The sequence below is a fragment of the Chroicocephalus ridibundus genome, chromosome 9 (genome assembly GCF_963924245.1).
Source record: "Chroicocephalus ridibundus chromosome 9, bChrRid1.1, whole genome shotgun sequence".
Lineage (NCBI taxonomy): Eukaryota > Metazoa > Chordata > Aves > Charadriiformes > Laridae > Chroicocephalus > Chroicocephalus ridibundus.
In genome coordinates, this window is record NC_086292.1 from 12,190,754 (window position 1) to 12,214,037 (window position 23,284).

At 36.8% G+C, this 23,284-nt stretch overlaps 1 protein-coding gene across 9 annotated transcripts in view; it reads right to left on the bottom strand.

Moving 5' to 3' along the window:
• Nucleotides 1-23,284, bottom strand: part of TENM1 (teneurin transmembrane protein 1) — a 900,761-nt gene that overhangs the window by 240,143 nt on the left and 637,334 nt on the right. For all 9 annotated transcript variants that reach the window (XM_063345747.1, XM_063345755.1, XM_063345753.1 and 6 more), the window contains one exon: nucleotides 10,698-10,976. In XM_063345747.1, coding sequence (XP_063201817.1) covers nucleotides 10,698-10,914 — 217 coding nt within the window. In that variant the 5' untranslated portion in view covers nucleotides 10,915-10,976. The remainder of the gene's footprint in view (nucleotides 1-10,697; nucleotides 10,977-23,284) is intronic.

Below are 23,284 nucleotides of genomic sequence, written 5' to 3' on the forward strand. Positions count from 1 at the left end.
TCTTGCGTGATGCCAGAAGTACAAAATTCTACAGTTAATCAGTGAAAGTACAACTGAGCTTCCGCTTTGAAGACTTAGAAAAAAATTATGACTAATAAATTGAATGAATTATGAAATTAACATACCCATAAATGATCACTATGTTATCTGCATTTCCATTTCTATAACTTTTATACGTAACAAAAACCTACTTCTAGGATGTGTTTTATTACATTACGCTGTTATGAAAATCCTATGTGAATAATCTTCGCTCTGTAATTTAAAATGAAGAGGAACTAGAGTTTTTATGCACTTTAAAACACCGACATTCATCATATTAAAATATTTAGAAGCAAGGGAGTCTTAAGGATTTCTGGGAAATATTTTGCTGCTTACATTGTTGTCCATCAGAACTGTACACCTGTACCAGGAAGCCAAAAATCATCAATATTGGAGAACTGTTAGAAAGCTTAAACAAAATCCTTTGATAAATCACGTAGTTTAAGCACGTTGGGCCATTTATCCCTTAATTTAGGTCACTTTTAGATCAATGCATCTTCATTTGTTTGAATGGAAGTAATCTTAAATCATGTATGAATTACTGAGAAAGAGTGCAGCAAATCCAGTGAATAAAGAATTCTCCATTCAGTGAGAGAACTAAAATTTAAATAAATTTTTAAAAATAATAAAAATAAAAGTAGATTAACCTCAGTTAGCCTGCCTAAAATAAATTTTATTAACAGAAGTTTTACAGAACAGTTCATGAAACTCAAATGAATTTCTCTCAATGTTTAAGATTACACTAATTTTTCCTTCTGTGGTAGCCTCCTAAGAGCAAACACTACCTGCTTTTGTAAGCGCGAGGATTTATTACACTTCGCCCATTCTAGCCGGCCACTTCTATTGCCTTGCTGCTTGTCAAAAAGGGAGCAGGAGCAAGTTCACATGGTCCCATCACACACACACTTTGTGATGGTGAGAAACGCTATCTGCAGAAAAGTGGAATAACCTTGAGCATCTCTAGGTTTTAAAGTTGATTCACTCTTCTTTATTATTTGTTTTCTATTATTTTAATTCCAGGAAAGGTGCCTTACTCGTAAAGTTATGGAAACAATGTCTGAGTCATGAAATACTGCACCTCCTATTTAGTTTCTTTGCAAGAAAAGGTCTACATAGTTCACACTACAATTGTGTGTTAGGAACGTGCTAACAACACAGAGGACCAGATTCTTTTCCACTCCCAGGAAAGCAGCAAGGCCGGTTTTGGCACTTCAGTCTCAAAGACAGACTCGTCCCACTTCCAGAGGCCATGGGCACCACAACCTGATGCTGCTTCTCTTTAGCTAATAACAGCGTCCTCTACAGCTCTCTATTGTCTGGGAAGCATGGTAACAGTCCTGGCTCACAGGATTGGGTTTTTCTTGGCAGTTCAAAAATCATGAGTGAAGCTAAGCACTTTATATTGATTAACTCAGTGACAACACTGAATCTAGCTTTTCAGATACTGCCATTTTCAGTTATCAGAAAAAGAGACTAGGATTTCTGTAATATCCTATTTCTGAGCCCAAAATTTAAGGCAGTCCAGTTGCTTATGTTCTTTTTTTTTTTTTTTTTTTTTTTACAGAAGCAGTTATGAGTTCCAGTACGTTAATACTGAATAAAGCATAGTTAATCTTTCAAAAACTTTACAAAACGTAACATTTATATCTCATTAGTCACTGTGCTAATATTATCATTTGAATTCGCTGCCTTCATAATCTCTTGGTGATTTTCACAGCAATTGTTTATATTTTGATATGTGACTTTTCTAGGTCCTCAGACTATTTTTCCTGAGGTTACAGCTGGAAGTGACTATATCAACTGTACTCAGTATCCACAGTTTTGTTATAGAACTGGTGCTTGGGGGGTGGTGGTGAAAGAATCGATCTGCTGGTGTTAAACATTACCTTATTCCTTCCATGCTGTTTTTTCCATCTGAGCTAAAGATACTTCATCCACTTGCAAAGCATTCCTAATGAGTGACAGTCAGCAGGAAACTGATTTTTGAGCAGCTTCCAATAAAACCGAATCTTTGAAAGCAGAACCCAAGATTTTAAATCACATTCACAATTTGTTTCACATAAATATCTACAGAACTAAGTTCAGAAGTATTGGAGACTCATTCTCAAAAGAAAAACTAATTCAAGCTCTAAATGAGTTCGGATACGCCCACCCTGCTGTTTATCCAGATAGGCAGCAACGCCATCGACTCACTGAGCTACTTCTTGACAGTTCTTTAGTTTGAGAGGTATAAAAATCTTCTGACAGATACATAATTGAGAAACCCTGGGAAGAAACGTTATTTTGTTTCAGCATCTGCTCTATAAATGAAGACAAGCAAACCAGATTTCTAGTTCCAGAAAATAAGACAGCTCTTCTTTGTTTCAAAAAGAGTGCCATATATGACACAGCAAGACTATGTATATTAAAATGTCTTGTAGGACAAGTGCAGAGCCCTTCACTTGTTCCCCTGGTCTGTAATACTCTCTTTGTCACTCTGCCTTAATGTTTGTTCATATCTTGGTTTTAACTTACAACAAATCTTCTTGGGCACTTTTATGTGTTAGAGGAAAAAGCTCTATTAATATAGCAAGAATATTTTACAGATACAATTTCAGGCTTTGACAAACAGAATTCCAAAACATATTAACTCAAAAGTTTAAGCCCTGCTGTAGATATTTCATTAGTATTGGGCACAGATTACTGTAAGGATTGCTACGTCTTGGTTTCTGTTACACTGGCTGGGTTACTCTCCCCTTCTGATTTTTACTGCTATGATTTCTGGCATTTTACACCATGGAAAATTGGTGATTCAAAGAGAATGGAAATTGGGATTGTCGATTGTATTTGTACACTGACAAATGGATTGTTAAGCTTGTGTAACATTTGGAGAACGCTTTTTTTATTCCTTAGAGGAGATTTGTTAGCAGGGGATTGGAAATGCACTGTGATCTTTCTCTAGTTTATTTCCTTTCCCAGCAGTTGGTTTGGGTTTGGTTTTTTTTTTTCCCCTCACTTTTCCCCTCTCTCAGATACTCACTTTTTAAATCAAAAGAATTACTTATGAGAATGAAACCATTTTTTGATCATACAAGGCATTTTTTTTTCACTGAGATGATGGCAGATGTTATAAGACTGGAAGCAGCATTACAGGAATGGTGACAGCAGGTTACAAGCTTTTGTGAGTGTTGTGATCCAGGGAGGGGGCACCCGCTTCAGCCTCGTGGGAAGAGAGTCTCTTTGCACATTCAGTTTGCTCATGTATTTTTGATTTGATGAGGGGAAGGAAAAGCATTCCCTCCCTGAGACTTTAAACAAAGCCACAAACATACAGTTTCCTCACCCCAGTTATTCCAAGGAGAGAAATTTCCAATTACTTGGGAAATCAAGAAAGAATATCCAGAGGGGGTCTGAATCTAAGTGCAGCTTTTCCTTCCCTTAGAGTTTGCAGATACTCCCCACGTGGAGGAGAAGGCTGCAGTCCAGGAAGCCACAGGGAACTGCTCATCGCACTGTTTTTCTCTGGGAGACAGTAACATCACCGTGATTAGAACACAACCAGCCAAACAAAGCACTGCACAGCCCACCAGGAATCCCTCTTTCTGCAAGGGAATACGGGAGGAGACAATGCACTAAAGCTTTAGGAGCACGAAGTCTTTTACTCTGTCTTCTATGTAATTTTTTTGGACAACAGGAAGCTCATAAACACTCAGACCAGATGGTGTAAGATACAGCAGCAGGAGATGGAGCTTATTAGCTGCCGCTTCCTTCCGCTAGTATACAGCCCAGAAATCTGAAGGACCTTTAAATCACCCTCTACCGAAAGCTGAGTCCCTTTCATGAGACAGCACGAGGGAACTATTGCAGGCCCTTACTTAGACATCGCTTCTGCACTATGCTTCAAGTCTCTGCTCTAAAGTATGCAGGTACAAAACCTGAAATTAAGTTTTCAGAATATTTTCTAGAATGAGCAAAATACTGTTGTAGACAACATTAAAAGTCTAAATTTTCAATGTCTGGCATTTGCAAACAATTGAACACAGATTCTAATAATACAAAATACCTCAACAGTTTTGATAGAAGCCCTATCCAGTAATAGCGTGTTACTAGAAATCTTGTATGTTATTTTTGTATTTTCTTCCTTAAATTACAGAATTTCAAGCAAAATGCTTGCAAAAAAAAATATATTGGTTTTCTTTGTAATTAGCCTGTTCCTACCCTCCTCTTCCAGAACTCAGGAATACACAGTTCCACAACTCCTCAATACACAGCTCTAAACAAATTATGCAGCTTAAAGGTAAAAAAAAATCCCATCCTTCATTAACCCGCAAATCTCATCATAAAGAAAACACTGGGAACAAGAGAAGTAAATACCTACCCCAGCTGAAGAGTTCAAAACTACCACATTTCTAAAAGCCTGCATAGCAATAGTTCTTTTGACAGGGACTTTTTCTTTTCATTTTTCCTTGCCCTTTTAAAAACTATTCATCTCCCCTCCACCTGCAAATGTAAAAAATGCATTTTACCGTGTCCCGTTTACATGTCAATAAATAGACATTATAATAGTCTTTATTTTGACAGTCTTTATCACATGAATACTACTGGCAAAGGCTCCAAAATACATAACTAGCAGGTAGAGCTATATTGAACTGTTCTACCCCTATTCCATCGACCGCCAGGTTAACACTGACAGTACTTGAGCTCTACCTTCTTAATATCAACAAGAGTCTGTGGATGCTCCCTGATAAAATTGTTCCCTTTATTCACTGCTCGTTGTGGAAGTTTAAAAGCACAGTCTCATAAATTCAGTCAGGTAAGTGCTCCAAATCCCTATTAAAACAATGGAAAAATCAGAGCCACTGATTGCCAGTGGAAATTGGTGCTGGCATCAATTTCCCCTGGAGGGCTCACAAGACCACAAACCTGGGGTACGCTAGAGTATTATTCTAGTGTTACACTTAACAGATTAACGGGAAAAGCTATTAAAGATTGGCTTATTTACCTTTACACGTGATTTAAAAATAAAGTAATTCAAACAAAAGCACAGGCTATGTATAGCCCAAATTCAACTCTCCATGGCCCTGGTACAGACACAAAGCAGATCTGCTGCCCTGAATGGATTTACATAATTCTGGAATCAGAGGAGAATAGGGGTATTATGTAAAAAGCTTTTTCTACTTCCCAGATGACAAAAAACCACCATGACATCTTCCTGACAGGACAATTTCCTGCTAGTGCCTGTCAGCATGCCTTATATTTATGTCTACGATGATAAGTATAACTGGTTTTGACTGGTCATAGGATGTTAAGAGTTACATGTATTTAAGTCTTCCTTCCTGGTAAGCTTAAATTTGCCGAACTTTAGAGCATAGCAAAACAGACTGCCTATTTCTGCACCCCACACGTAGTTTTTCCTTTCTGGGGAAAGAAAGTGCTTTTCAGCACTTTCTATTGCCTACACGTCCTCACCATTGCTAGAGCATAACACAGGGCAGAAATGAGAACTGGATGGCAACAGCAGTAAGCTAAAAAAATCCAGGGTGAAACAGAAGTGACCTTAGGCTGAAAAGCACAATGGAGTTCCTTCAAGGAAGATTTTGAACATTTAGCTCAATCCGTTTGCTTATTGCTCCTGAAGATAATTTTATATACCTTCTCTACAAAACGTTTGCTGTGTTACCATCCTGCAGCTTTTGTCCTACAAAAACATTTTCCTTACTTCTTGGGCTAAATGCAGAAAAGGTCAATTCTTTGTGAAGCACTCTAAAACGTCATTTCCTAGAATACCAGTAATGCTGATTTTTCCACACAGATTTACCAGAAAATATTTGCTGTTGGATCCTCCTGCTAGGAATAACTCCAGTTTGCGTTGCCCATAATGCAGTTCAATATATTTATCTTGCCAGGAAACACGCTTTGTCTAACCAGAAAATTACTGCCGTATGCTCATATTGTTAATGATCAATAAACTTTATCATGCCAATGACTCAATCCCAGATGCTCATCCTATCAGGAATTCATTCCTCTAAACTAGCATTTTCTACAAATCTATAATTAACCTAAAAGCCAGAAAGCTTTTTTTGTACTGCCAGTACTTGTAGAGTTCAGCTCCTTTCATATTTTCTTTGGTGGAAACAGAGAAAACTGTAGAGGAAAACAGTTCTAAGGATGTAAACATGTCACAATAAGCTAGAAGTGCAATCTCTGTATGGTACAACTACGAGAACTTTTTTCCTCGCAGCCAGGTCCGTCAGGGAGTTTCCTACCAAGAACAACATTTCTGACGACTTCTGCCAATTCTACCCCATCTCTTTCAAGTACAAAATACTGTGTTTACCAATTCTTCCAAGAATTAGTTTACCGTGTTTGCCAATATCCCCAAACTATATAATACTAGGTCTGCCAGGAATTTACTTTGTAAGATCTTCTTGCCAGCATGAGATATTGCACATTTACATATCTTCAGATAAACATGAATTCGAACATTCCAGTGACTAAGAGAATGCATTTTAAGATGTACACATTATGCAATTAGCACTGACTCTTCAGGAGTCAATGACACTTTGTCAGGAGAGTTTTATATCTGCTCACATTGGGTTGTTAGGCCAGTAAAACCTAGCTCAGCTTGGAACAGTCTGTGGTGTTATTTAGTAAATCTGGAATTGCAGATAACTACAAGTTTCTGATGCGGATAACTCCAGAGACACAATTTATCTTGCACTGGACTCTTCATGAGGGACATCAGTACCAGATGACTAGAATAACTTAAGAATAACACCTAGAAATCACTGCTTAATCAGTAGATTAATTCTGTCCTGTTTGGGTTGAGTTGTTTTTTTTTTTTTCCTCTCATATTCCTATCTATAAGACATGTGAAACCAACCAATAAATCACACCTCTTTGAAAAGTAAGGACTACAAAAATATTGAAGAGATTAAGTATTCTATATTTGAGTATTGTTTTCAATCTTTTAAATAATTTTTTTTGTAATTCGCAAGATGACCTGGCCTTTCAAACAAAACTGACACATAAAATGTTTCATGAAATAGTAACAGTTCAATTTTGTAGCATGCCGTGTAGAGTTCTGCTTTATACAGATTGTCTATATACGCAAACACTTAAATACCCACGTGTAACGATTTTACATAATCTCAGATTTCAATTGAAACTTTTCATAGAAAGAAACTGCCGAGATGTATCAGTATTTGGAGCAATAATTTGAGCAATAAATCACATTTTTACTCTGAAGCTATTTACTAAATAGAGACGACTACCCAGTCTAATTTATATAACCTACCATGCTTAAGTAGCCAATACAAATTCCATAAAGTTTCCATAAACATCTAAATTGGTGATTCTTTTCACAAAACTAACTAGATCAGTAGAGACGCCCCTACGCTTGTTCCTATTATAACTTCTCTATATTACTCTTTTTATTCTGCAACAATTTTCTTCTCACATTCCATCATTAGAGCTTGTTTGACTGCAATCTCACCCTTCATCATTATCACTTCATTCACGACTGTTACTATGTGTCTGTTTTCTCATCTATTCTCACACCTTTCATGGATGAAGTTCATGGATTTAATCCTCACTGTGCAAGCCATTAATGCATCACGTTAAGTACAGGGTACTATTTCATCTGTAACTAGTAGCTAGAGAAGAATATTATGTCACTACCTGGGGACAGAACTACGGATGTCCTTTTAATATACAGAATTTTTTTATGCAATAGTCTTAAGCAGCAGCATGGTACAACGCTCTCCTTGCAGAAAAATCCACTTTGAAAAGGGGTGCTGCGGGGGATTTGAGTTTGGGGTTTTTTTATTTGTTTTGGTTTGGATTGTGGGTTTTTTGTTGTTTTGGTTTTTTACATTCCGAAGACATACCAAACATGAGAAAAACTTCGTTAAAGACTCTGATGAGGAATTTTGGAAAAGAATGGATTTAAAACAAATTCCATCTACTGTTTTATGGATTCATGCCAGTTTCAGAGTCCAAAACTGAACCTGATTTTTTTTTCTGGTATTGACTGAGCAACTACCAAGAATTACCAAGAGCTCTTCGGCTCCCAGGCCCCATACTGTGAAATCTGGTGTCCTTTTGGAAATAACACACTAGAACTGTAAGCAAATCAAACTCTGCTTGAAGTCTGAAATTTTACACTCAGCTTTACAAACTGTTTTGCTCTTGTTTGAATTTTGAGCTCAATCAGTTTTATATCTCAAATCTGTGTTTCTTGCCAGGCCAAACATTTAGGCTCAACTTGTGGCACAGGAAAACTGTGTGATTTAAATCACTAGAAAGAGATAGGTATGAATTCCCAGGAAACCAAACAGATATACTCAGCAGTGCAATTACTAACTCAGTTATACCAAATGGAATTTGTCACAGGAGAAAACTATGATTTCTAGTACAACAAGCAAAGTTCAACCCCATCCTTACAAACCTGTACACAAGTGTATGTTTTTAAAAACACTTTTGTGCTCAATAACACAATAAAGCAAGCAGTATACATTAAATAATAATAATATACTGACCTAGACAATTCAGGAAAGAATGTGCCTAGAGGTAAACAAGTATTTAAGTGCTGCCCCGCATACTGACAAACTACTGTTGATGCTTACGTGATTTTTTTTTACAAACATGGGCATATCAAGCCTCATACTGCAGTTTGAAGCAATACAACACTGTATTGCTTCCAAGTGGAAAAATACCAATGCTTATAAAAGAGAAGATCTGCAAATTCATACAGTGTCTTATAAAAATTCATTTGAACGGAAAAATCTTGGGGCATATATTTCCAATAAAATTGTCTTACAACGTGAGCGTACCTGTTGGTCTGCACAAGCAGAGATCTGAACGCTAACAGGTCAATCCTGAGTAAGTGAGGTAAATTCTTGCCTGACAACTTTTTGCAAAAACGCACACTAATTTGACCATTTCTCCAAAATTATTAATGTGATTGCTTTCAGAGGCACTGTTATGGAAGAATAACTTCAATATATGACACACAGGCTGGTTTCTTATGCCTACAGTAGAGTCACTGCAGCCCTTTTATACGTGTCCAAGCTAGTGATGCTACAGCTAACATGAATACAAAATATCAGCAAAGCTTTGCAAACAGGGAGCTCTTCAGAGGCCTAGGTCAACACAGAGGTTATGCTTTCTTAGCCACAATTATCAGCAATGAAGTTGTTGCTTTAAGTAGATCTACAAGTACATTTACATCAACTCCAGCTATAACAATATAGCCATATCTTAGTTAACTAAATTCTCATAACATGTTCGAGTCATTTATAAAGAATCAAACATGTAAGTTGAGTTTTCTATACAATACTTGGTTAAAATCTGTATTCATGACTTTTTCTTTCCCAATATTGCAGTTTTGGAGCTCTTTGGAGGGAATATATGTACATGGACTGAGGCTATCTCTGGCAGCTAGGTATTATCTCTCACATCAATTATAGGTAATTTCAGACAACATCAGTTTTATAAAAGTAACTGATTCAGAATATCTGCAGTAAAAACAAAAAGGCTGTGAGAGCTTTGTAGCACAGCTAGTCTAATTTTTGCATTAATTTGCACATCACAGAGCAGACAAATTTTCCAGCTTCCACAAGCCTATTTTTTATTTTCTTGTAAAAAAAGAAAAATATTTTAATATTCAGAAAATTGGGGGAGGCTTTTCTGAGTGAGTGGTGAGGGACTGGGTTGCTTTGTTTGTGGGGTTTTTGTTTTTTGGGTTTATTTTATTTAATAAGTACCAACATTTTTAGCTGAGAAGTACTATAATGCATCAATTTAACCCCTTCCTTGAAAAGCAGGGTGACTGTCCCTGGAACCCTGTCACTGCTACCTTTAGGGGGACAGGACTCTTGCTGCTTCTGACACGCACCCTGATTTCTAAAAATACTCTCCCTGCCCCACCATCCTGCCCGAATTTGTGACAGAGCTAAAGGCAACAGATAAGCCGCTTGTCTGTATGAAGCGTGTTTACGCAGCATGTGAGTTTGCACGAGCAGCAGTCTATCAGGGATGCTGCAGTAATTTCTGCTCATTTCCTTCCATCGCTTTAGTTTTTAGCTTTTATCTCTAACCAAACAGTAGCATTCCCTAACCTTAGCTCAACCATCATCAGAAGTCCTAGACTTCTGGCCGTACCATGCAAAAGGCTAAACAAGAAACTTAATTGTTGGATTTTTTTCTTACGATACACTAATTGTCTTCCGTTTTAAAATTACTTGGTTATTTATGTGATTAGAAACTTCGTTAAGAGAGTTTTTGCCTTTGAATTCATTCATAGACTTTGTAAGCACATGCAGAGACAATCTCAATGTTGATTTTATACCAAAATGCACACAACACCTGCAAAGGTAGTAAATAATCAACATTAGTAAGAAGAGTAGCTACTACTAAAGAAATATTTATCTGTAGCTATCATGCGATGGTCTCCAGAATACCAGTCAAGCCAGCCTGCTAGAAAGGCAATTTTACTTCAAAAATTTTTTTCCTAAATTTCTGGTATTATGGTATGGTTAAAACTAGGTAAAAAGTGGGTTGTCACTACAAGCCTTTGCAAACAAAATGCTTGCATGCCTGCTGACAACATGATATTGCTTCATAGTAATTAATCATAAGGTAGTAACCATAACAAGTAGATAAAATAAACCATTTACCTTGGGTGGACTGGTCAGTGGTTTTTCTTTTTCTGCTGTGACTGTTATAATTAAGTCTTAGCTCTTGGCTATATTCATTCAGAGTTTCTCTTGAGTCATAAGATTGCCTTTGCTTTCCCCCATCTTCACTTTCATCTGAAGAACTTGTGTAAGTTAGATCCACTTCATGTTTAACCTTTGACAGTGGCTGGTAGGGTTTGCAGTCCATCTGCTCCATCTCTGGTTAAATAGGCTCAAAGTCATGAAAACAAGCAACTGGAACTCCTTAAGGAAATAGCCCTGGGGAAAAAAACCAACAATAATCCGTTTCAGATATCATATAATAAATTTAGCTCTCAAAAGCCCAATTTTATTTTTAGTTGATATAAACTAATTAAATTGTATTAATATCACCATAATCCAGGAAAGAATCTGAACATGTCTTACTTTACTGTTTTACTTTTTAAAAGTAGAATTAAAATTACAACATCTTGGAGAAAAAAAAAAATGGAAACCAAATCTGAAGCACTATCCCATTAGACCAAGCGATAACTGTATGCACAAAATATGTTCCAAAACCTTATATGTGCTATTAAAGCTAAGATGGATCAGTTACTATTTCTCTAAAGGAATACATATTCATCTTAAGTGAAATAGCATTTTGAATCTTTTAAAATATGAAGCCTAGAAAACAGAAAGTTCACTCTTTTGAAGTATTTTGCTGTAAACTAAATTACGTTTAATCAAGAATATGAGACTTCATACTTTAAAAAACCACCAGACTTAGTAAGACAAAAATACACCACGCTGTTACTCTATGAGCATATGATGGTTCAGAAATGGACATTTTCCTTTTAGATTGTGTGGACATTCCAAGAGGAAGAAGCTTCTACCCTGCAGTACAACCTCCTTTTTCCTCCTCATCTCCTGCCTAAACTCACACCAACACGGGGGCTATACTGATCCTCAATGAAACCTTCCAAACTGCAGTTTGCAGTTTTGTGTATCATTAAAACGATAATCAAACCCAATATCACTAAAATCAGGTGGGTTTCAGCTGCACACACAACTGGAGCACTTGTCTTGTAACCTTGCCTTCATGAAGCTGTTTCCATCATTAATTTTAAGGTAAACTCTGCAATCAAATAACAGGGGTTACAGCACACCTTTTAGAGCAGCATGGTTCAAATAAGTTTGGGTTGTTGTTTGTTTGGGGTTTTTTTTAGATTAACAGATGCTATTAACCGAGAAAAAAAAATGTAACAAAAAAGGCATCTGTAAACATTGTTGCTAGAAGACCTAAAACATAGAAGTTAAAAGAGATGTTGCTTAATTAAAAAAGCAGTTGCTCAGAGCTTCTTAATGATTTTAATGTCCGCAGCAGAGGGAAATAAGTTTAATGCCCAGTTTGATATCAGTCCATTTCCCATCTGCAACAAGGGCTTTTAACCCTGCACATTGCCAACTGTGAGCATACAATATGAAACTCCAAAAGCAACAAGAAAAACCACACAAAAGGTAAACATAAAATAAACCACAGAAAGCACTTCTTGTCAGAGGCGACGACTTCAACTTCTGAAATTGTCTGAATTTTTGAGAAACAACTGATGGTAGCTGTCACTGTCTTCCAGCATAGCAAAACCTCACGTCCTGCTTGTGTGTCCTCCCAATGCTTTTGAAAGGACCACCTTCCTGAGCAAGACTGGAAAACACTGCATATGGCAGGAAGGGGGAACAAGGCTTCTAAAATAGTAACGGAAAAAGAAACTCCAGGTCCACAAAACCCTTGGAGGGATGGCAAGAAGGGGCACAGACTACTACAGTAGAAGTAACATCATGCAGTGTATGTATGTCTTCCCTTCCTCACGTTTCAGGACGCTATCTGGAGAAGAGCCTAAAGACACATCTTTGCTTGAATACAAAAATCTCAGGGAGTTTTATCTAATTTTTTAACCCAAGATGGAAGAGCTCTTCAGAAACAAATTAAATAGAGCACCTGGATAAAGAGCTCTAGCATTAAAGAAAAACAAAGAAAAGGCTGTTCACATCTCTGACTCAACAAAGTGGGCTTGGAAGTGCCCAAGTCAATAAAAAACTCTTAAGAGAGAGAGAACTAAAAAGCCTAAGGAGCTGTCTGTCTGCAGAGACCAAGGCGAGCTGACAAGTGTGTCGTGGGGCTTCAGCAATGAACACAAGTTTTTGTGCTCTGGATTGATCGCACCGTATCAAGTTGGTGTTAAGATGCTTCTGTAGACAAGTTACTAATAAGCACTATTTGCTTCTCAAAAGCTATTTGCCTAAATAATTTACTGTTATTTGCCAACATTGCCTATTATTGCCTAAGAAGTCAAGTACTTATTTTATGAGCTGCTTTAATGGTCTGCAACAGAAGAACTCAAAGGTGCTGTGACTTACAAGCACAGGGTGAGCTTAAAAGATTACCTGATGACTCCGTGGAAATGGTTACTGACAGGAAAAAGCTTTCCTATATATCCTGTCTGACAGAACAAATGGAGACAATGCTATAGAAGCCAGAGGAAAATGAGGAGAAATTAAGGGCCTCTACTAAGAAGATGCAGGAGACAAGAAATAAATTTTGGCATGAAGGCAACAAGTGCAAGCAGCCTCAGATGCACAGGGTACATCCTGCTTTCAAAAGTGCAAAACAATGAACCCAACAAATTTATCTCATTAGTGGAAAAATTATTAGTATGCTTATGCACCTTGACTCACAGAAAAAAAAACCAAAACAAAACACAACAAAACCACAGAAGTTCCTCCTAAAAGACAACCTCACTGCACATCTGTTTTACAGGACGTTTCAATAATTACTTTTCTTTTTTTCCAAACAAGTAACAAAAATTTATTAGGCTGCACAGAGACCTGTAAAACTTAGGCTGTGGAAAACCAACTACTTAACATCTTAACCAAGATTCGTTTTTATTCTTTTAAAATAAGGTTTAATAATCAGTCTTCACTTTTCGTGAGAACAGTTTGTATCAGAAACGTATTTAGTGATGTTAACTAAGGCACCAGACAGAACAAATCATTTAATGTATGCAATTTGTTAGATATTCCAGGTCTTCTCTTTCACAGTTCTTTCATATGTGCCATCTATCTCATGTGTGAGGATGTGTATTTTCTCAAATCTAAATCAATGTAAAAGGTCCATGAAATATCCCCTTAAAAGCTGTAATTTTAGTATTCCTTGTTATTAAATGGCAAGAATGATTAAAAAACACAATCAACTCATGAATACCACAACCTTAGCACCACATTCCCCCAGCTCAGGGACTCTGCTGCTGCCTCCTGCCATTGCCACACATGCCCACATTTCCAGCTGCAGGGATGCAAAGGTCTGGCACGCGTTGTGTGAAGCCACAGCTTGGATTTTCACAGTCCAACACCGTCCACCAAGCCACGAAGCACCAGGCTGCAATACTCGCCGACTTCAGTGCATATTGCACAAGACCAAGAAGACTTAACGTGGATTTTTACACCCTTTATGGCAGAAGGATGCAGACACAGATGTACCGCAGACAGATCCCGACTTGCCTACTCATTCATCACCTGAAGGAAGAAAATCTTCAGCTTACCTGGCTATCTCTTCCCTTCCCACCCCAATTTTGCTAACACCGTCTAAAACGCAGTGGCGCTGCTGGCTCACATAAGGGCTGGAGATAGAGCACGAGAGGGTCAATTGTCACAGTAAAACTTCGACTTCCTTTCACACATGGACTAAACTTGTTCTTCCTTTTATTTTTGCTTAGGGCATTAATGTCTCATAAACCCACAGCTACCTGGCCTGATACGAAAGCAGGTGATAAATCATTTGCAAGAACTGGAAAAATACTTCATAAAGTTTTTCAACAAAAAATGCTTTTATGAATCAGTAACACACAATAAAAAGCAGATCAAATCTTCAAGCTTTTCTACAGTAAGAGATTCAGTTATATTTAACAAATGATGGTATGTTATGATAACTTGAATTTAAACACTGTCAATCAAATAGACTCATAGAAAAATACTTTAACCTTATTTCATATTTTGCTTGGAAAAAGACAACACAAACAACCCAAAATGCTGGAATAGGGCATGAGTATAAAGAATATTGCCTGGATGTTTACACAGGTTTCTTCAAATAACCGGCCTCCAAGTAACTAAACAAAATACCCAGACGATCAATATCGAGTTGACCTTGTCAGCAAAATGATAAAGTCTCATAAAAGCTTACAGTTCCTGTAAGTGACCTTTGTCTAAGTGTCTTAATGCTCTCCTCACAAAGCACAGTGCTTTTTTCACCTTTCCATCACTGTTCTGTCTTTGAACGGTTTCACAAAATATTTAACAAAAAATATTATGAAAAATATAAATAGTACACATTTATTATACATCTAAATAGATAAATATATGAAATATATATTTAGGCATTTGAATAGCAAGTAATTCTCAACCATACTTTAAAATACATACCATATACAGTTCACAGTTACATTTGTAGAAGGATACACAACTAATCATTTAAATTCACGATGAAACACTTTCGCAAATTCAAAAAGAGTCAAAAAGCTCTGTGAGATGGGAAAACACCACTTTTAAAATAATGGAACTAATATAGATATGTATATAGATTTATAATTTTCACGTATGTTTTATGCAAATTTCTAAATGCATATTGTACATGTTAATAGAAACTATTTTCACTTTTCACTTGCATCAAACCCCTCTTACATCAACCACCTAACTTTCACGTTCTGCTTAGATCAGAATCCTCCTTGCTCTGAAACACAATAATGTTAGGGTAACTGTGGCTTATGGGAAAGGCTGTGATGAGGCTGTTTACAGTGCACATACTAATCAACAATTTTGTAAGAAAACTCACTGTATACATTTACACCGCCTAGAAGCTCCGTACTTAAATGCAGTGATGCCACAGAAATCAGGTCACTTTAATAGTGTTTCATACAAATTCTTATCAGGCTGCTCTGATAGGGTGCCCATTTCAGCAGCAAATTTTCATATCGATTACCGACCGTCAACCCCATCAACACCAGTGGCATACCCAGTTGGTTACCAGTAAGTCCAGACTTATTTAGAGAGCTCAGGACACAGATGATAACGACTATCATGCAGCTGGACAGGTTCTTCCTGAAGTGTAAAGAGTGAAAACATGATGGACTGTAACCTTTTTTGGCCTCAACTAAGCATTATGTCCAATACTCAGATATATCAAACTACACAGAATTAAAATGTAATTGCAGTTATGATGCTAAAATAATAACCAGGCAACAGTCCTTGTTCGCATATATTCAAAACCTAAATTCCGAAGGCAGCCTCCTGTAATTCCGTTTTTCATTCTCAGAGGGCCGTTCAATCAGCTACAAACCCCAGTTCCACGTTTGCTCAATTCTCTTCTGTATTTCTTTTCTTTCAACATATACCCTTATCTGAAAGTTACCATTTGCTTATTACCTTTTCAGACCACTGGTTTCTGAAAATGAACTACTAAGCAGGTATTTCAGCTCTGGATTGCTGAAGGCAATAGTACCTTTATTCTGCAAGTCTTCTCTGAAATACAAAACTGTAAAATATGAAAGGCAAAACAAAACAAACACTCTTGATTTAAACCTTTGAGAAATGCAATACCAAGAAGGGAAAAAAAACACGGTAAAAAAAATTCTGACCTTGTACTTACTTTCAAAACTATATCCTCAAATATTTGTTTAGATATTATAAACAAAGGAAGTTTCTTTTGTCATCCTTGAAGTTCTCTGTTTTACAGAACAGTTATACACAGAGAGAAAGATACCAGCTAAAACATTTAAGCAGCAGTAAAGCAGGAACAAATTATGTTTCTAGATGATGAATGGAATTAGATAGCACTATGAAGAAATATGGAAAGTCTGCTTAAGTTGGCAGTATGGAAGCAGATAATACTTTCCACTGGAAAGAAAAAAAGTCATACTAAAATCAAGAAAGGGTAATTGAAAGCAATCCCTAAAAGACTGACTGAAGAAACTGAGAATTTTTAAAAAACCAAGCAGCACCCGAAACTCACATGAACATTTCTGTGGATCATAAAATATCAACACATCAAAAGATGTGTGAAGATGACAAAATGAAGTATGGATCGCGTGCTACGTGCCCAGTATTTCTCTGTGTATGAGCGAGACTGTGAAATATTGAGACATCGCGTTACTCCTGCAAGCGGACTACATAGTCTGCTTACATCTTGAGAAGAATAGATGTACAGATAAAACAATGTGAGAGTACGGGTTTTTACATATCTTTCTAAATCAGATATGTAAATGCAAATGCAGTTTTCACAGACACACGATGGGTTTAACACACTCCTTAGAGGATGTGCTGTTTTAACCTATGGATGGATTACATTTGCCCATACATTTGTATCTGTCATTGTGATAGATGCAAGTGGAATAAGGTTCATTTTCACATTTAATGATCTTAATTTAAAATTAGTCAAAGTCTAATTTAATTCTAGTTAACAAAGTAATTCAAAGTGTTGCCCATTTTATCCAAAGTTTCTGAGAGAAATCATTGCAGAATAAAACTGTGAAGAAAGTCAGGTTGTTGCAGTATTTTGTGACATATGGCAAGACTGAAAGTGAACTGAAAAACATACGTTGTATCAGCTACTCAACTGTGATACCGAATTCTCGGCCAACACGTGCCCTTCACTTTACTTGGAGAATTGCCACTGACTAAAATCCACACAACTCCCTAATGTTTTCTTGTGGAAACCCATCATTTGATGTTAGTGAGCATAAGTAATGGAGGTTCAAGCACAAAAGATCAAACTCTACTGCTGTGGGACAAAGTACATCCATGATTTCGGGTGACACATTCTGGAGGGGTTGAGAATATCTCCTGAACTCTAAATCTTTCTGAAGAACTATACTTTAGGAAATACAATTCTTGAGTACATTGCAGGATAACTCCTGGTGTGAATTTTTAATTTCAAATAAGGAAAACACTATGAAAAGTATCGCAGCATCTTGAAGTTCAACTAGGAATCCTGCAGAACAAGAAGTCTGGTCTTAAGTAAAACTAGACAAGTGCTTGATATCTACAGATTTTTTACATGAGAACATTATCTAATGCCTTTGCAACTTAATTCTTAACTGCACAGCAGGGAAAGGGGCAAATATAAGGAAAGAGGCAAAGAAAATTTAGCCTATATCAGACTGTAGGTTGAGATTACACGACCAATATTCCTGTATGGATCTCAAAAAGCATTTTGTACTTCAGGGAGGATATATGGTCAAAACCGTATTTTCTTAGTAAGACATTATAAAAAGAGAATAGAGCTGAAGAAGGGGATGTTCCCCCTCACCTTCAATTATGCCTGGAACAACTAAGCTTCCTCCCATTGTACAGGATGTTTCCAATATATATGATTCTTTGTACTAAATATATTCAGATGAAGCATTAAAATGCTTGTCAACGGAAGCTCAGGTTGCTGTCCACCATTATGATTACTGTTTTGGTGTCAAAACCATTAACTTTGCATTGAAAAAACCTAAAATTACAAGACTCCATTTAATAACTGAGTTATTCTAGGAAAATCCAATTTAATCTTGAACCTCTTCTGAACTTGAGGTAAACAATACCACAATATTTTTATATGTACGTGTGTGTGTGTATATATATACATATATATGTAAGTGCTATCATTTATCTAACAATATAATACAACAAGGTGGGGTGTACACATAGTTATGTATATGCAAGTAGGAAAAATGAAATCTTTATTTCATCTAGTAGTAAGCAGGTATTGTCCTTTGGAAGATATGCCGTTTTAAAATACGTCAACATGTAGCAAGTATTGTATTCATTTATATGTGACAAGAAAATTGAATTGTGCTTTGGCTATTTGTTGATAATGCAAATTGTATAGCCATCAAATTGAGATAATTATTGCTATGTCTCTTTTCCAACTGTGTGCTTAATTAAGAAGACCCAGTAAGACCTAATTAGCAGCAATGTAATTTTTAAAATCCAATTTAGTAGCTCAGAGATTACAAAAATGGAAAATAACATGTTCCATTTAGATATTATTAATTTTTTGAGATACCAATTTAAATTTTGTAGCACAATAAGGTTAGCACGTGAGAATAATTTACAACACATCAATACCATGGAACATCTGAAAAACAGTTCAAGTATTAGATTGTCACTGATACTATGATGCCTCAGCAATGGCATTTAAAAAACATTCAGCTGACAATTTTGTCTACGTTTTCACTTTTCCTGTTTCTAATTAGAATAAAGGAAGAAGTCTTCATTAAACAAACTGGACTTATTCACCAGAATATTTATGGACTATCAAAGCATAAGAACAAGTCTAAGTAGCAACACACTTGATGAGACAAAAGCTTTGATCAGTTGACATCACACTGAACAAAGTCACAAAAAGGGAATTTTCTTGGTTGATTTTTTTTTTTTATGGCATTATTCTTAAGATTTCATTCTCCTGTCTAAGAAAGATACCACTAGATGTTCTGGTAGATCTCAGGGGGTTTAACAATTTTCTTTTCCACGTGCAAAAACAAAAAAACCCACCTAACAAAAATCTCTGAAATGAAAAGATGACACCAGCTCACCACCTCCCGTTGAATATTGCTAATGACACACGCTACCTTAAATATTATAAAAATCTCTCTAGTATTTGCTAGCTTTGCTGTGGCTTGTTCATATTTAGATTGATAATCTTTTCAGGGTCATTTATTTTTGCTACATAACAACTTCTAGGATTTCTAGAAGCAGCACTGATTCAGCAATGTGTTTGTTTCCAGTACAGGCTCAAAATGTTGGTGTACTTACAGTAGGCATATGATCTATAGATCAATGTCTTGCAAGTATACAGATATTCAAACAAGTTACCAGGGCAGTGCGTAAGAACTTTTATGAAGCCACCATTATTCACTACACATAGAAAGTGAACTTTTCGGTCTTTTCCTAAATACTTAGTTTTCTTAACTTGTGCTCTTCTAACTCTAGGAAGAAATACCATCAATTATTATGCAGTTTTGACATCACCTACGAAGTTGAAACTTACAAGGCTTTTCAGGCATTTGAAGTACTTTTTGCAAGAAGACCCGGTGACTCCCTGACCACAAGACCAACATCTGCATCACCTTCATCTGAAGTATCACTCAGGTTGCTATTTGCGTGCCTGACACCATCATGCCGGAGAACTGATCTTACTGTTCCTTTTCTTCCTGCTTTGATGTCTGTCAAAGTATTCAGTGTCTTCAAGTGCCATTGTTCTGACAAGCAGACCCTCCCAATGGACTTGTACTATATACTGTGACTCCCAGAACTGCTATTATTTGAGCTGGTGTCAGATTGATTTTCTTTCTGTTCATGATAGTGCTATGATCTTGCAGGGTTGAAATTACTGCTGATTTATGCCTTGATGCAACCCCTCGAGAACTGGCTTGTATCAGCATGTCACCTATGAAAAGGTACATCTGAATCCTCAGAGATCTTTCTAGTGGAACCTTTGTTCTCATTTCAATAGAGACTCCTTTGTAATGGATGTTTGCTAGAAATTTCTCCTGCAAGTACCAAGAGTCTTCTGTAGTGCAAACTGGAAGTATATTATGCATCTATCCATTTTTACCAGGCTGTGGAAGCCTTCTTGGCAGAGATTAATTTAAAGGTAAGTTCTCCATCCACAACCTTACCGTTTTCGCAAATTGATTATATCGTTTTCTTTAGCACTCCACAAAGACAGTGCAGGTTGTGCTGGCACTGAAGAGCGGTAATATTCCCTAGCTTTATGCCTAAAGGCTCACCCACATAAGGAAATGTGACAGACTAAAAATAATTATGCCTCGAGTGTGTTTGTGGAATAGTAGTCTTTTATGCCAGGACCTTCTTTTATTTGGCCTTTAGAACAGGAAATGATTTCCTCTATTGTTTAAGCGTTATTCCCATTTTTACATATTCTAAGTATTAGCATCATGGGCAGTTTTCGCACTCTCATTACAAGTAGCCTCTTGCCTACATCTTTGGGAGCATTTTTCACATAAAATGTAGCAACTCTTCTGAAAAAATACACTAACAGGTAGGCACTGATTGTACATTTAAACAATTCTAACATGGTAAATTGCAATTGAAATCTTCTTGGCTATTTTTAAAATCAACTTCTGAAATCTTAAATTATATTTTATTTATTTCCTGTTGGTAGAGCTAATTTAGGTAAGCTAATTATTTTCTTTTCATGTATGCTTTCCCTCATGGTGGAAGAGAGAAGACAGACATTGGGATTCAGCCATGTTTGTTATGGCTTTATAAGGGACTTGGCCATTTAGTTCCACACTAATGTACAATTCCATACAAGGGAAAACATTTTAGATAGATACAAAAATACCACACAAATTCAGACAGAGGTTCAATGTTGAACATGAATGTATTCAATTATGTATGAAAAAGCCCAAGAACTTTAGCAACTGCACTGAAGCACATGCAAGTTTTAATATATTTTAAATAATCCTTACCTCACTAGAAAAATAATAATATCTACTCAAAAATATTTCTTAGAAAGAAGTGGTTGCTGTATTTAGTAAACCATTACTACATAAAGCACCTTCTCAGTAGGACCTCTTAGACAGGATTAAAAAAAAAAAAAAAAAAAAAAAACAAAACACATTTCAATGAGGAGTTACTGGCCAATTCCTGTTTGCCCATGTGTTGGGCACCACTGTGAACAATAGTCTTCTCAAGAATACTACAAGAGGGACTGAAGCAGACAAATTTTTTGGAAACTGGTACTCTGCAATAACCAATTTCCATTCAAAAGTAGATGGGAGTTCATTGCAAGTGATTCTTCCTACTAAACAAGAAACTAAACAGAGGTGTCTAAGAAATCAAGTGGTCCTACTCTCCTGTTTAGATGCTGGAAGATGAACCCTCAAAGACATCAATAGCCTCTGTAACCCCAATGACTACCAAGGCAGACCAGGATGACTACAACCCTACCTGGGTACATAAGTTAGGAGACATGAAACTGTGCCACACTTCATTTTTTTGAATAAATTCTCAAAACTGTCTTCTGCTTAAGCCCTTGCATCACGTACCCTATACATTACTGTCACTATGAGCACCCTGCTAAAGCACTTGGCAAGAATACATTCTCCTTAGAGCTTGTGCAATGACTCCCCATCCAGCTCATCTCCCTTTCTTCAGCTGAAAAAAAAAAAACAAATCACAGGAAGGAGAAAGAAATAGCAGGATGAAACTGAAATATGAGGCTCTTGTCTGTTGCGTTTACACATATGTATATGCACACACACCTGTAAATATATCTATACTAGCTGCACTTAAAAAAAAATCAGAATTATTATCCCTGCCTCAATATTAGGATGTGCTGTTGTCTTGGTGAATCATTTTTCCTTAGGGATGTTGTGTGGATAACAACTGTGCTCATGTTAATTCTATTTACATTGGGAGCACTGTAGTGCACTTTTAATGTGAAGCTCTGTTTCTTTCATGAGCAAGAAAAATGTCACTTTCTTTTCCCAAAGTACCAAAAGGCTCCTTTTACTGTCACACAACACAATTATATGTTAGGGCTCTGCTGTCTCTTTCCAGCCAACAAGGCAAAAAAATGACCTTTCTTTAACCTATGGCTGAATTGCATTATATTCGGTTCAGTGGATATCCTTTTTTATATTCTGTCATATCAACTGCCTTCTTACTGAAGTTATGAGATGGGCACCTGCCTTTCATATCTTCTAGTGATTTCACTTTTTCCAAAACACTTGCTTTCATTTGGGGAGGGATGTTAACACTCATCCCATATCCATATCATGGTTTCTAACATTTGTAAATAACCTGAAAACACTCAAAGCTGCAAGAAGACTCTGCCAGCAGAATTTGGTTACTGGCTGCTGCGCTTTGCCCCACCACACTATCATGTAAAAGGTCAGGAAGAGATATCCCACATATGCTCACTCTGTGTCATGCTGTGGTCTTGTACAGAATAACAACGCTCTGAAACAGTCCCCGTGTTCCTCCTCCATTCTGTGAAGCACTCTGCGTGTCTGCTCTGCCTTGTTTTATGGGTAGCTTGGTAATGAAAGGAGAGAGACGTTCCCCCAGCCCAGGTATCTCAACTGCGCTTTGGTTTACGTGAACGAGATGCTTGGGGAAGCAGAAAAAAGTAGCTGTGACATTAATGAAGTAAGCCATTGCTGATCTGCACGAGAGAGCAAGTCAGCAGTGGAGGATTTGGGAACACGATGCTGAATGACAAATATCATTGCTGAAGAAAATTGCACCATACAGCTGCAACAGAGTATTATGTTTTAAAATTAAGAAAGTTTAGAGACAAAAGAACACCACGCCAATAATTACTTACACACAAAGCTCACCTCACAAGCAGCCACATAAATAAACTCCCCTAGAAAACATTTGATATTGCTGTTGATCTGGAGAGAATTCTAAATACTCATTTCAGTGCTCTTAGGCACACAGGAGTTCTAAGGTTTGGCAATTCACTATGTGACAAAAAGGCTTCTGTCAACTGTTATTAAAGATGACTCATATTAATATCTACTCTGTCTAAGAAGGAAAGTTGT